Source organism: Crocuta crocuta, unplaced genomic scaffold, assembly GCF_008692635.1.
Source record: "Crocuta crocuta isolate KB4526 unplaced genomic scaffold, BGI_CrCroc_1.0 scaffold152, whole genome shotgun sequence".
Classification (NCBI taxonomy): Eukaryota; Metazoa; Chordata; class Mammalia; order Carnivora; family Hyaenidae; genus Crocuta; species Crocuta crocuta.
Window position 1 is genome coordinate 4,139,375 of NW_027528798.1, and position 12,961 is coordinate 4,152,335.

General features: G+C 57.8%; 4 protein-coding genes across 11 annotated transcripts in view; 2 read left to right on the forward strand and 2 right to left on the reverse strand.

Annotated features, from left to right (window-relative positions):
• Nucleotides 1–1,015, reverse strand: part of B3GNT9 (UDP-GlcNAc:betaGal beta-1,3-N-acetylglucosaminyltransferase 9) — an 8,676-nt gene extending 7,661 nt beyond the window's left edge. Inside the window, exon 1 of one of the 2 annotated variants that reach the window (XM_077755544.1) lies at nt 61–1,015. The gene's annotated coding sequence lies outside the window, so the exon portion shown is untranslated. Of the gene's footprint in view, nt 1–30 lie in introns of both variants that reach the window. The other variant, XM_077755543.1, reaches the window with a different exon arrangement.
• Nucleotides 1,016–1,689: 674 nt separating this feature from the next.
• On the reverse strand, nt 1,690–7,192 carry TRADD (TNFRSF1A associated via death domain). 2 transcript variants are annotated; one of them, XM_077755489.1, is made up of 5 exons: nt 7,127–7,192; nt 4,093–4,251; nt 2,945–3,222; nt 2,665–2,860; nt 1,690–2,516 (listed from the first exon to the last, which is right to left on the reverse strand). In XM_077755489.1, exons 2-5 carry the CDS (start codon nt 4,241–4,243, stop codon nt 2,206–2,208), a joined length of 936 nt encoding a protein of 311 aa, XP_077611615.1. In that variant the 5' UTR covers nt 4,244–4,251; nt 7,127–7,192; the 3' UTR covers nt 1,690–2,205. The 2 variants fall into 2 exon arrangements, with proteins under 2 accessions (XP_077611615.1, XP_077611616.1); XM_077755490.1 differs by lacking the exon at nt 7,127–7,192 and having other exon boundaries at nt 1,691–2,516; nt 2,945–3,656; nt 4,093–4,140.
• Nucleotides 7,193–7,293: 101 nt separating this feature from the next.
• On the forward strand, nt 7,294–11,205 carry FBXL8 (F-box and leucine rich repeat protein 8). 2 transcript variants are annotated; one of them, XM_077755491.1, is made up of 3 exons: nt 7,294–7,345; nt 8,969–9,165; nt 9,736–11,205. In XM_077755491.1, the coding sequence occupies exons 2-3, from the start codon at nt 9,014–9,016 to the stop codon at nt 10,706–10,708; spliced, it is 1,125 nt and encodes a 374-aa protein (XP_077611617.1). In that variant the 5' UTR covers nt 7,294–7,345; nt 8,969–9,013; the 3' UTR covers nt 10,709–11,205. The 2 variants fall into 2 exon arrangements, with proteins under 2 accessions (XP_077611617.1, XP_077611618.1); XM_077755492.1 differs by having other exon boundaries at nt 9,784–11,205.
• Nucleotides 11,206–11,579: 374 nt separating this feature from the next.
• Nucleotides 11,580–12,961, forward strand: part of HSF4 (heat shock transcription factor 4) — a 5,603-nt gene continuing 4,221 nt past the window's right edge. For all 5 annotated transcript variants that reach the window (XM_077755546.1, XM_077755548.1, XM_077755550.1 and 2 more), the window contains exons 1-4: nt 11,580–11,723; nt 12,376–12,484; nt 12,574–12,701; nt 12,802–12,926. In XM_077755546.1, the coding sequence (XP_077611672.1) occupies nt 11,601–11,723; nt 12,376–12,484; nt 12,574–12,701; nt 12,802–12,926 (485 nt within the window). In that variant the 5' untranslated portion in view covers nt 11,580–11,600. The remainder of the gene's footprint in view (nt 11,724–12,375; nt 12,485–12,573; nt 12,702–12,801; nt 12,927–12,961) is intronic.

The following is a 12,961-nucleotide window of genomic DNA, read 5'->3' on the forward strand; positions in this document are numbered from 1 at the left end:
GCCCATTCCCTTCCACCCCTCCCTACCCACCACGTCGGTCCTTTGGATCCCGACACTCACTCTTGTCCCTTGGGAGCGGCGCGGCCCCGGACGCCAGGGCCTCCGGGGCTCAGCGCAGGGTCCCAAGGGCAGCCATGAACCCGGCCTGGGCCAAATGCAGCGTTGGCAGGAAGGGCCCCCCCTCCCCCCAGGCCGCTGCCACGTGACCCTCCAGCTGTGCGCTCCCGGACATCTGGATTTCAGCTCCGCCCTGGCGTCTCCGGGAGCGCTGTCTCCAAGTGGGGGACTAATCGCTGAGAGGGATCCCCACAGGCATCTCTCTGGGAAGGCCTGAGAAGGTGGGTTCTGGTCTGGGCGTGGGCCCAAACACCCCAAATCTGCCTTTATGCGGGGGCAGGAAGAAACATTAGCGTCTCTGGTTAATCTCCACACCCCCACCCCTGCGGAGTGAGGCAGGGGCTTGGCTGGTAGGAGCCCCGGACAGACGGGTCCCAAATCCCTGAGGCCCGGCATCTTGGGCATCTACTTGGCCACTATCCCAGGCTATCCTTGGAAGATCCTCTCCTCAGCTCACCAGCAGCCCTGGTTCGACCAGGCAGGACCTATAAATTGTAAATGGCCCCCCGGGCCGTGGCTGCCTCCTTACTCCTGATTCTACTATGGCCCCCGCCCCCACCTGCCAACACACATACACACCTAAGACAGGTCAATCATTTCTCACAACTCTGGTAGCAGCTCCCATTGCTCATGCCCAGGTGGGGACACTGCCCTTCAGGAAATTAAGTGACTTGCCCAGGATCATATAAGCAGAAAGTAAGAGCTTTGCCCCAGGTCTTCTGGAATTCAGTCTGGAACTCTTTCCTCTGCCCTCCCTTGCCCTCTCTCTCCATCCATTCACTAGGATACAGGACAGGAAGCCTACCCCATCTGCTTTAACTTCACAGTGAGCATTTCAGTCTGTTTCCCCAGAGGCACCTCTTGGGCCCCCTGGTCCCTAGTGCCCCAAGTCAGCATAGCCTGCTGCAGGCAGAAATAACCAAGCCTGGGTCACTGCAGGCCAGGCCGGACTGGCAGGAATGGTTCAGCTTGGGGGGTTCCTGAAGTAAGCCAATGAGCAAAGGGTTTGATCTGGGACCCAGGTGGGCAGAGAGTTGTTCTGGAGATTGAAGGCCCCATCTCAACAGACCACCCCACCCTCCATCCAGGTGACAAAAGCTGAAACTGAAGTCCTTTACTCTCACTCATCCAGTGTCATTAGGCCTGTTACCTTTCATCTTAAGTTGCTCCTAGTGTTCATCTCTTCCCTCCATCTCTGCTGCCGCTGCCCTAGCCTGCACCTTCTCTCTCCTCCCCTCCCCTCTCTCCCTCCGCCTCCCTCCCCTTCTCCCTCCTCACCAGCCTCCTATCCTTAACTCCCCAAACCCTCTAAATGCTTCTCCCTGGCCTCAGATAAAATCCAAACTCTGTAAAATGGCTCACCAGTCCCCAAGCTATCTGCCTCACACACTCACCAACTAGTCTCTCTACAAGCCCACCCACCCCTAGATGCAGCCATTCCAAACTTCCTGTTCTAACATTCTCTGTTCTATCATTCCCCAAGACCTCACCCTAGGCTGGCGATGCCCAGAATGTTGCCATTCTCTCAAATCCCCACCCTCTCATCTATTCACACTCATATATCTCTCCCCAGAAGCCTAACCCCTATTTTTCACATCAAAAAACAGGTAATGTTTTATTACTGTTGCTTAATATTTGCAGTCCGACACTGAATATGAACTGGGGGGCAGGCAGTTTCATGTATCTTGTTCACCACAGTATTTGCAGCACCCAGGATGATGAGGAGGACACAGCAAGTGCTTAATGAGCAATTACGTGTTCAATGAGTGAAGAGGTAAGGGCTGGCCAGAAGCCCTTCATTTGGGGGTAGGCAGACTGCTGCAGCAGGTCACCCTTGCACTCTGTCTGTGTCATAGTATTTGGAGCCAAATCCCCAATGGCACCCCAGTAGGCATGGTGGGTGCTTGCCCAACTCTTGGAGAAGGCAGTCAACACTGCCCAGCAGCTCCAACAGCTCAGCTAAGTGGTCTCAGAGTCCCATGGATGGACAGAGCTCAGCAGTAGCAGCAAAAGGGACTCTAGAGTCATCTAAGTGCTCCAAACCCTGGCTGAATAACTGGCCCATCGCCCCTTTCTCTGGTACTTAGCCTAGGCCAGGCCGCCATCGGGATTCGCCAGGCCCAGCAAGTCCTCTGCCAGGCTGGTGAGCTCGTTCTCCTCTAGTGCCTCTACCAGACGCTGCAGCGTGGCGCGGCGGCCCTCGGCCTGCACGAAGCGCCGCAGCAGCTGGAAGGCCTGCTCGTACAGCCCGTCGCGCTCGTACTCATAGGCCAGTGAGTCGAGCGCCGGATCCCGCAGTGCACGACAGCCTCGCTGCAAGGAACGCCCCACTTTGCGCCACTTGAGGCCTACTGAGCGCGCGAACTTTTGTTGGTCCTGCAGGTTCAGCGGCCGGTTCACTGCGAGGGGAATGGGAAGCAGAATGAGCTCGGGGAGGCCAGGAGTGGTACCCTCCATTCCCACCCGGTGACTACCCGGCCCAGACCTTGCTCCTCCCCAAAACATCTTCCCAGTGACCCTGCTTTCGCCTCTCTGCGCGCGCCTCACCTATGGGCTGACCCTGGAACAGAAAAGTCTGGCCAGATGGAGGCGGGAGCGGCTTTTCCTCTGAGAGAGAAGTGTCCAGGGACTGCAAGGGCGCCGGAGCGACCTCCACGTCGCTACCCTGGCCCCCCGAGCCGCATGTCAGATTCCGGAGAGCATCCTCCAACTCCGAGAGTTCCTCGTCCCGGAGCCGGTCAGGCTAGGGAGAGGAGTAGGGGTCGTCGGTGAATGTCTTAGACGCGGATCCCCGCTCCACCCCAACCTGGCCCCGGCCCAGCCGCACCTTTTGGGAGAAGATGCAACTCAAACAGCGCTCCTCATCCGTCAGCAAGGTGTCCAGCCGTTCCACGCCGGCGCGCAGCTCCAGTTGCAATGGCACCGAATGCTGGGCGAGTGCCGCTGCCAAGCACTTTTGCAGCGCGGCGCGCAGCGCCCCCTCGCGGTAAGCGCGCAGGAAGCAGCTGCAGGGCTGGCGGCCGCAAAAACGCACCTGCACAATCAGCTGCGGATCACTGCGGTAGATCTTGAGCATCTGCAGCACTTCCGGGCTCCCAACACTCTCTGCAGAGGCGGACAGTCAAGTGACAAGTGGTCCCCATGCGGGGCCGTTCTCCAAGCGGCTGTAGTGGGGTGAAGCCCGCGCAGAATCCCTCCCTGTTTCTATCTCCCAGCTGGGAAACAAAACTGGAATGCACACAGCAACAACCCAAACTGAAAACCAGAACCTATCACAGGGAGCACCGTAAGACAGAATGGGTGCCACCCCAGCCCCACCCTTGAAGCCTCAAATGAGGGTGGGCAAAGGGGACATTGGGAGAGGCTTTGCAGCACAGAGAGGGGTGTGTGCCCAGGGCTCCAAGCCTTCTGGGTGGGCAGCCGGCGGGGCAGCGGAGGAGGGAGATGTCTCAGGTCTTCAGGCTCCAACAACTGTGGCTCCCACTGCCCAAAAAGGAGGCGGATCCCCCAACCGGCTTCAGCTTCCTGTGGCCTCTGCCCTGAGATGGGAAAGGGGGGCCCAAAAGGTAGGTACTAGGGAGAGATCTTGGGCAAGGAGTGCTGCAGTGAGAGAGGAAAAGAAGAGAGACAGGCGCGATTACTAGAAAGCAGAGAGCTGGCTCGTCTGGGGAGTAAAGAGCATCAAGCAGGTGGGGGGACGTTAGTGCTCATACAGGAAGATCATATACAGACACGGGGACACATGTCTACACCCAAGGGCACACATGCATAAACAGAGAAGACAGACTTATGAAACCAGGCACCCCTCTCCCCTCCTCCCCTCTCCATCATGTCTTTTCCTTAACACAGTGGTTAAGCATGGATCTACAGAGTTAAGGGAGTGGGGCCTCAGCCCCTGGCCCTGCCCACAAAGGCCCAAGCCCCACCCCTTCCTCTTCAAGTACCTGCGCACCGCCCCCCCCCACCGCCACTCACCTGCCAATGCAGTCCGCAGAGCCCTGTACACCGCCACCTTCTGCTGGGGGTGAGCGTAGGCATCAGACAGGACCACCTTGTCCAGCGAGGACTCCAAAAACAGGTATGCGCTGCCCACCCACTCCTCGAGCCCCTTTAGCCCAGTCGCCATCTTGCCTCCTGGAGAGACAGATAGACATCCAGATCACCCCCACCCCGGCCCTGGAGGTAAGTATCCAGTCCTTCATGGCCCAGCTGTCCCCACCCAGCTAGCACACTTGTGAGGGGAAGTTCATCATCTCACAGGCAGCTCTTGTGCTTCCGGCTCTGCACAGCCCAGCCCAGCTCAGCCCAGACTTGGAGTGAGGAACTGTCCATTCATTACCTTCTCAGAGAAAGCCCAGGGTCACAGTGGCAGAAAAAGAGAGGTACTATACTGCAGTGGAGGCAGAGTTCTGATCCCCCACTCCCATCAGGCCAGGATGTCCCTCTTATCAAAGGTGACAGGAGACATACTTATCCTGGGCAGTGCCCATGCCCCACAGCCAACTGAATCCATGTCCTGGTTAATGCCTTCAGCTTAAACTTGAGCCCCGACCCTTTGGGACCACAGCCCCCATTAGGTTTTCTCACCTGCATTCCTACCATACCCCCTGGCTTCACTTCGAAGGATACCTGTAGTCTTCACCTGACCAGATTCCCTCCCCCAACCCTCACTGACCTTTGGGGCCTTCCCTCTTCTATCCATGTGCCTGTTGGGGGCGCTGACCCCACTCCCTAGCTCCAGGTGTGCACCATGAGAAATAGACCTGGCCAATCTTCATATTCCACTCCCCTTTCTGAAACAATTAGTTCAGAGTTGGGTATAGGATTCAGGTTGGACCAATCAGAATCAACCTGCAACCTTGGCTGGACCAATAAGAAAGAGACACTAGTTTCCCTTCACATGGGCTGAGCTGGAAGGACTCCTTTGCCACTTCCTGGAAAGAGCCTGGCTGAGAATAAAACTGAGACAGAAGGAGACAGAGCAATAGATGAAGAGATGCATGCCTAACCATACTATGCCCCTGGTTCTAGCTGCACCCTGAATTGCTCAGTTATGTGAGCTAAATCATTCCTTTTTGTTCTAAAGTCCTTGGAGCTGGGCTCTTGTCTTATGCAACTCAAATTGTTCTATTACAGATTCCCTCCTTATCCAGACAGAGCCAGGGCCCCTTGGTGCTAGCATCTCCTCCATCTATCTTCTGACAAAATCCTAGCCCTAGACCAGAAGGGTAAAATCCCCAGCTAGGAAATCACTTCACTGACCCTCCTCAACTCAACTACCTCCCAGTTACTGCATTATGAGGCAGCACGGTGCAGCATGATTCTTCCTCTCCACCTCCCTCCCCAACATCCTACCCTTTTCCTAGAAACATTTCAAGGCTCCACCTTCTGCCCCACCAGTCACACCTCTTTATTTCTGATCTGTATTTACATACAGTGGACTAGGAGGGGATGCTGAGCCCCAGTTGTAAGAACCCTGGATGTCTTTGCTCTAGACATAACAGAAGAGATGGTGCCCGCTGGCATCCATTTACATGAGGGACAGGAAACCTCAGTGGTGGTGAGGGGTGGGGCAGAGGGCCCCTTGGACTTCGTTGGTTAGGGAGAAGGAATCCTGAGCTCAAAACAGAGATTGCATTTCAGATCTGCCCCCAGACCCTAACCTGAGCGCCAAAGCTGGGACGGTAAGTAGCCAGGCAGGGGCCCTCCAGCATCACCCAGACCTGGTGATGGTCCATCCCACCCTCCGTCTGAGCACAGAGGTCATACCTTTTGAGACTCCCTCCCCCATAACCTTTTGGTAGAAAACATATTAATACTTGTGTATTTATCCAAAGCAATAGTCTGGAAATTAACAGGAAGCTAGCTAGCGATGTTTATCTTTGCAAGGGGTGGGGAAGGTGATGGGGGGGGAATTTTTATTTTCATTGTATTTATCAAGGTTCTACTTTATGTAAAATAGACATATTTCCTTTGTATTAAAAAGCAATATAAATTTGAAGCAAAAAAAAAAAAAACGGGGTAAGACTCTATAAATGACAAGTGGGACCAAGAGCAGTACAAGACAAGTGAAAAAGCGAGGAGCCCAGGGGGAGTGACCCAGAAGGCAAGAAAGTGTGGGAACCTGCCCTGAAACGTTTCCATGTCTTCTTAGCTCCCTGACTTGAGAGTGCTGACCCCATGAATGTGNAGGGGGGATGCTCTATTACACTCACTAGTGGACAAATGAGAGAAGTCAAACAGCTATGGCTGGAGGTCTGGAGGGTCAGATTAATAGGATTGGGAAGAGGACGGAGACCCTTGGCTCGAGTTGTCCGCTGAGGAAGTCCTTCCTACTTCTACAGAAGCCCCTCCTTGGGAAGCCCCGCGCCTCACCCAACCGGAGTCCGCCTCTCTGAGGGCGGGCCGGACTGAGTCTTGAGAAGTCTTCAATGAGCTGAGACTGTTAGGGACACGCGGGTACCAACTAAAGAAGATAGACCCCTACCACCAGGGGCCAGCCAGGCGCAGCGCCCCGTTAATACAGCCTAACTGTTCCAGGGCAGCTCCACCTCCGGCTGGGTGGGCAGCAACGGCCTGCGGGCAGGGCCTCTCAAGAACTGCATCCATCCTGGCGCGTCCCCCTACTCAGCTGCCCCTCTCCCGAGCCCTCGAGGGAAGCTCCCCAGCCTCCAGTTGTGCCCACCCTCATGCTTGGGTCGCATGTGCAACTGGCTGGGGCGGGAACAGGTCTCTTCTCACAGGCAAAATCAGAACGAGCCCCGCCCTCCCACCAGTAGGAACCTGACCACCCACCCACCCCTAAAGACCCTAGGTGGGACGGGGAACCTGCTAGTGCCAACGTCCCTACGCTCTCTCTTGCCTCCCAAGGAAACACCCCAATAGGCCACCGCCACCAGCTGGCCCAGGCAGCCGCGGGTGACAACCGCGCTGCGCCCACGCTCCTGAGCCGGAATCCGCCTCTGCTCCCGCAGGCACCGGGGGAAGCCCACCCACCCTCTGCACTAACCTGGCAGCCTGGGACCAGCCCGGATTCCCACGCCCGCCCTGCTCCACTGGACTAGGCTGCTTCCGGGTGTGCGCGAAACGCAGGGGCGGTGCCCCAGTCGGAGCGGCCCCGTCAGCCCCGGCGTCCCGCCCCTCGTGCTCCCTGTGACTCCTTCCCTCCCACTGTGCTCTGGCGCCAGTCCCCAGCCTCTGGGCAAAGCCCACTTGGTCCGTTGAGCAGGTAAGACATTGGTGCCCAGGGTTAGACGGCGGGAAGAACTGCCCACGGCAAGAGACTTTGGGCACTTGGAGTTCTTACGAGCCCAGGGGACCCCAGGGTTAGAGCTGTCTCACTTTTTCAGGCAGGAAACAGATCAACAAAGGGGCACCCCCTGGGTACCGTAATTTTCTAGTGCCTTCTAGAGGGTTGAGCTCGATGATCTCTGACCTCTCCTACTCCTGGCACTCAGAACGGGGTGCTGATGGGTCCAAGTTCAAGCCTAGCCGAGGGTATCTGAAGCCCTAAGGATACATGAGGCGCATATTGCAGCAGGCACGGTTAACCTGGAGAATATGGGAAAATAGAAAACTGGAAAGTGGTGTGAAACGTATAGGAAAACCTTCAAGCACCCTAAAATAAAACTGGCAACTTCGAAGAGGACATACACTTTCCAACAAAAGCCACGCTCCGGGATGGATCTGCGGATTCTGAACCTAAATCGCCCAACCTGAGCCTGTACTGCTCTGGGATCAGGATCGAAACTTGAACCCAGGGTCGCTCAGGTCTCAAAGCTCGAAGCTATTCTCCGCCCCTCCGGCCTTTCTCTGGAAGTACCCGGGACTTCTCGCCAGTGAAGTAGAGGAAAGGAAGGAGCCTTAGCTCCCAGAGCAGATTCAGCAGTGCCCCACCCGCGCCCCCGCTTCCTGATTGGCTGGTGGTCCCTGCCAATTAAAAGTATTCTCCAATGTTTTCGCTCTATTAACCCTGTCGTAACTCTCTAGTGACTGGCAGGGCTAGGACGTGGTTTCTCAACTTGGGACAGGTCGAGTCAACTGGCACTTCTTAAAAATCAGATTCCTGGGCCCTACTCTTTCCGGAGAGCCTGATTTAGTATGTGGGCGGTAGAATATGTATTGTGAGCAAGTGTGTGGGTGATCCTAATGCTCCCCTCCATCTGAGAAGCCCACATTTAGAGCGCCCTTGAGGCGAGGTTTGGGCCCAGTCTTTCTCTGACACTTAAGAGTCCAGGGAAGGAAACAGTAACAGTCTGGAAGATGTATGGGAGATTAGTCTGGGTGGTCCGGGTGGCTCTGAGTGTGTGTATGGGAAGGCAGTCGGAGGCCAGAGGAGCTCTCTGAGCTGGGGAGGTGGTGGGTAGGGAGGGGAGGACGGTTTGTCCCGAGTTACCGCTGGTGCAGCCGCCCTCCACCTTCCCCAGGGTAAACCTTAGTAACTAGGTGAAAGATCCCATAGCCTTTTCCAAATCCAGATATTCAGCTTTATCAACTTTGCACATAGGTCGTAGCTGTATTTCTTCTAGTAGAGCAGAAAATGCATATTTGTTCAACAAGTGAGAATGTAGTGTGAAAGAATCTTTAGGCATCCTGGGCCAACCTCATGGGTCTGAGACCTTTGCAGTCAGAGGTACAAGGCCTCATGCTTAGTTTGATAATTTGGTCAAATGCTCTGCCATCACGGCCTTGAGATTATTCATATTTTCAGCAAAGAGTCCCATATTTTCATTTTGCACTGGGCTCCACAAACTATGTAACAATTCCTGGGGCACAAGCATTTCTACACGTAGGTTCTGGTGGTCCCAACATTTTGGCTTTCTTGAGCCCAGAGATGCCCCTCTCTCTCCAGGCAAAAGCTGCTGGAAGGAACAGAGTTCCCACCCCGCACAAGGTCATGGCAGAGCCTGGAGAGCAACTGCCAGAGGAGGTGCTGGCGCTCATCTTTCGCCACCTGCCCCTGCGGGACCGTGCCACCGCCGCCAGGGTCTGCAGAGCCTGGGCTGCTGCTGCTACCTGCAGCGTCGTGTGGCACGACACGATCATCAGGTGAGCGGGGCCCCTCCCTCTCCCGCCTCTTCCTGCCTTCTCCCTTTCTTCATGGAGTTTGGGTTAGGGATATCCGTATTAAAAAGCACAATCATTGCTAACATTTATTGACTGCCTACTATGTAGCAACCGGTGTTCTAAGTGCCTTATGTATATCCCCATGAAAACCTTATGTGGTAGATAAGTAGTATTATTATGTCTATTGAGGCAGAGAGATTTAATCACTTCCTACAGGTCATTCAACTAAAGAATAGCAGAGGCAGAATGGGAACCTGACAGTTCAGAGGCCACGCCATGCCTCCTTAGAGACCTCTGAGAAAGCTCAGTTCCCAAAATGTCACTGGCTCTCCCTGCCATGGTTTCAACTAGTGACAGACGCATCTTAAGTCTTATAAAGAGATAGGGTAGGAGGTCCCTCTAGTATCAGCCACATTGCAGCAACCAGGCATGATCAGGACTGGGAGGTATATGTGTAGGGGGCAGCGTGGGGTCAGTAGCTGGACCCCAGGCTGAGGGATAGGCAGAGTCCTCTCGAAGCCAATGCCTCTTCTCCACCGTTCTAACCGCAAGTTGCGACTGTGAGCGAGAAGGTACGCTGCTACCATATCTGTCCGCCAGCCTGGACCACGTTCACAACCTACGGCTGGAATTTGAGCCGTCCAGGGAGCCGAGCCGCAGGGCGGCCACGGAGTTGCTGACTGCACTGGCGGGTCGTACCCCGGGGCTTCGAAGCCTGCTCCTGGAGTGCCGCGGAGAAAAGCCCCTCTTCGACTCAGGCCGCGACATCCTGGACGCCGTGCACGCCATCTGCCGGGCCTCCTGCGCGCTGAGTCACCTCGACCTTCGGCGCTTGCCTTTCACACTGGACGATGCACTGGTGCTGCAGGTGGCACGTGGCTGCCCCGAGCTCCGAAGCCTTTTCCTGGACAACTGTACCCTGGTGGGCAGCGTGAGGCCAGACTCAGTGATAGAGCTACTACAGGCCTGCCCGCGCCTTCGCGCCCTTGGCCTGCACCTAGCCAGCCTGTCAGGCACCGCCCTCCAGGTGTTAGCGGCGCGGGACCGCGCGCCTTTCGCGCTTCTGGCCCTACGGTGCGCGTGCCCGGAGGACGCACGCGCGCCCCCCTTGCCCGAGGAAGCCTGGGCTGCAGTGCGCCGCCGCCACCCAGGACTGGTCGTGGAGCTGGAGCTGGAGCCAGCGCTGCCTGACGAGAGCGTGACGCGCGTCCTGCAGCCTGCTGTGCCGGTGGCTGCGCTGCGTCTCAGTCTCTCTGGGGACACCGTAGGCCCGGTGCGCTTTGCAGCGCGCCACTACGCCTCAACCTTGCGCGCGTTCGAGGTGCGCGCCGCTGCCTCAGCAGAGCTGGACGCCGCGCTGGAGTTGCTGGCTGCGCGCTGTCCGGGCCTGCGCGAAGTACACTGCTTCTGCGTGGTACGACCCTCCGTGCTGCACGCCTTCCGCGCGCACTGTCCGCGCCTGCGCAGCTACACGCTCAAACTAAAGCGGGAGCCACATCCCTGGCTGCCCACGCCTGTGGCGTGATGGTGTAGCCGCCTGCTCACCAGATGTGTGTGGCCACTGAGATGCTGGATGCATCTGCCCAGGCGTGCACCTACTACTAGCCCGCTCCTTCAAGACTGTTGCCTCGGGACCAGCCCCTGCGTCCTGAGTCCACTGGGTGTATCTCGGTGGGATCATCCTCCTTCAACCCCACTACTCTATGGAAGCTCCGCTGGCTCCGCGGCCCTGGCATGGGTGGGAGAGCGGGGAGGTGGGGAGAGAGGACACAGGCTCAGGCGGCGCCTTAGGGGTGAGTGTGAAATAAACAAATCCTGCAGCAACACTGTGTCCTATGCAAGGCGGGGCCGGCTCTGAACGGGGGGAACACGGAACCCGCAGAGGCCAGAGGACTACAGGGTAGACGTAGGAGAGATCAGTTGTACTGATACCGCCGCGGCTGCTGAGGTCAGGGGCGTGGCATTCCGCATCCCTGGAAAGACAATGTCCCAGAGTTCTTCGGGAGGGTACCAGCTTCTCCTCTCCGCACCTGCTCCGCCCCCACCCCCCACCCCCGCCCCTTCACTCCCATCTTCCTTCTCTATCCAGGCCATGGCCATCACCTTCTAGGACTTTTCCAGTCCCCACCAGGACGCGCATGGGCGATTTCTCCCTAAGAACAAAGGGTGGGACTCAAACCCAGGTCTCCCGCCCCACCTCACCCCTCCACTCACATCGGATCCCAGCCTTCCCTCTGTGTCCGCTGTTGCTGCGGCCGCGGTCTGAGCCCCGCCCCGTGGGTTCGCACGTGGCCCCCGCCTGACCCAGCGCCCAGAGGCGGAGTAGGGCGGGGCGGGCGGCAAACGCAGCACTTTCCGCGGCTTTGACAAGCCCACGGCGCCCGGGCCCGAGCGCTTAGCCGGGCTGAGACTGCGCCATGCAGGAAGCGCCAGCAGCGCTGCCCACGGAGCCGGGCCCCAGTCCCGTGCCTGCCTTCCTCGGCAAGCTGTGGGCGCTGGTGGGTGACCCGGGGACCGACCACCTGATCCGCTGGAGCCCGGTGAGGGCTGGGGCCCCTTGATTTCCCCAGTGGTCCCCGGGATCCTTCTACGTCAGTGAACATCCACGCCCACCCAACCCCCGCCTGGGATAGGGCTGTGGGTCCCCCGAGTCAGCTGTTCAGGGTAGTTTACCTTGGAGGGGGTGTGCGAGATGGAGGTGAGGCGATTTCTTACGGACCGAGGAAAGAGTAGGTAGGAGTCTTCTGGAGACCTAGAGCCTGAGGGATCTTCAAGGTCAGTTAGTTCCCACTCCACCCTAACAGATCGGAAAACAGAGACCAGGAGAGGGAGGGATGGGCTGGGTCTGGTTCTAGCTCCAAGTGACATCTTGGGTCTGGGACCCATCCAGGGCTGGAACCTAAGTCTGGCCTTTGCTCCTCCTTTCCGAGAATCCAGTAGAGATTCTGGGTTGGGCTAGGGTAAGAATTCACTGTGGTGGCCCCACGCTAGGCCTCATAGCTGGTGCAGGCCTAGCCTCGTCCCATGTCTCCAGGAGTGGCCGGCTGAGTCCCCAGCGTGAGTGCGAGTGTGTGTGCGTGTGTGTGTGCGCGCGCGCGCGCCAGAGCGCGGACCTGGCCGTGGGCGGGCACGCCTCACTGTGCCGTCCGGTCTCCGCCCGCACGGTGGGTGGGCGGGCGGCGTTCTTGGCAGAGCGGGACCAGTTTCCTCGTAAGCGACCAGAGCCGCTTCGCCAAGGAAGTGCTACCCCAATACTTCAAGCACAGCAACATGGCGAGCTTCGTGCGGCAACTCAACATGTGTGAGTCCTTAGGGCGAGACGGGAAGTGGGTGTGAGTGACTTGGTGCGTGGAGATCGGGCAATTTACTCCCCCACGCCCCACTCCCTAGACGGTTTTCGTAAGGTGGTGAGCATCGAGCAGGGCGGTCTGCTGAGACCAGAGCGCGACCACGTCGAATTCCAGCATCCGAGCTTTGTACGTGGCCGAGAGCAACTATTGGAACGCGTGCGGCGCAAGGTGGGTACGGCCTGCAGAAACCAGCAACCCCGGGTGGAGGTGTCGAGACCGCTGGCCGTGTTCTAGATGACTCTGACCCGATGGTACTTCCCACCCGCAGGTGCCTGCGCTGCGCAGCGACGACGGTCGCTGGCGCCCCGAGGACTTGGGCCGGCTGCTGGGCGAGGTGCAGGCTTTGCGGGGAGTGCAGGAGAGCACCGAGGCGCGGCTGCGGGAGCTCAGGCAGTGCGGGGGGAGGGGGAGTAGGAGGGGGGGAGGGG

Coding starts and splice junctions, on each gene's coding strand:
- FBXL8 (XM_077755491.1), top strand. CDS start 9,014: ATGGCAGAGCCTGGAGAGCAACTGCCAGAGGAGGTGCTGGCGCTCATC. Junction 9,166..9,735: donor TGGCACGACACGATCATCAG/GTGAGCGGGGCC, acceptor TCTAACCGCAAG/TTGCGACTGTGAGCGAGAAG.
- TRADD (XM_077755489.1), bottom strand. CDS start 4,243: ATGGCGACTGGGCTAAAGGGGCTCGAGGAGTGGGTGGGCAGCGCATAC. Junction 3,223..4,092: donor TCTGCGGACTGCATTGGCAG/GTGAGTGGCGGT, acceptor CCGCCTCTGCAG/AGAGTGTTGGGAGCCCGGAA. Junction 2,517..2,664: donor GTTCCAGGGTCAGCCCATAG/GTGAGGCGCGCG, acceptor TTCCCCTCGCAG/TGAACCGGCCGCTGAACCTG.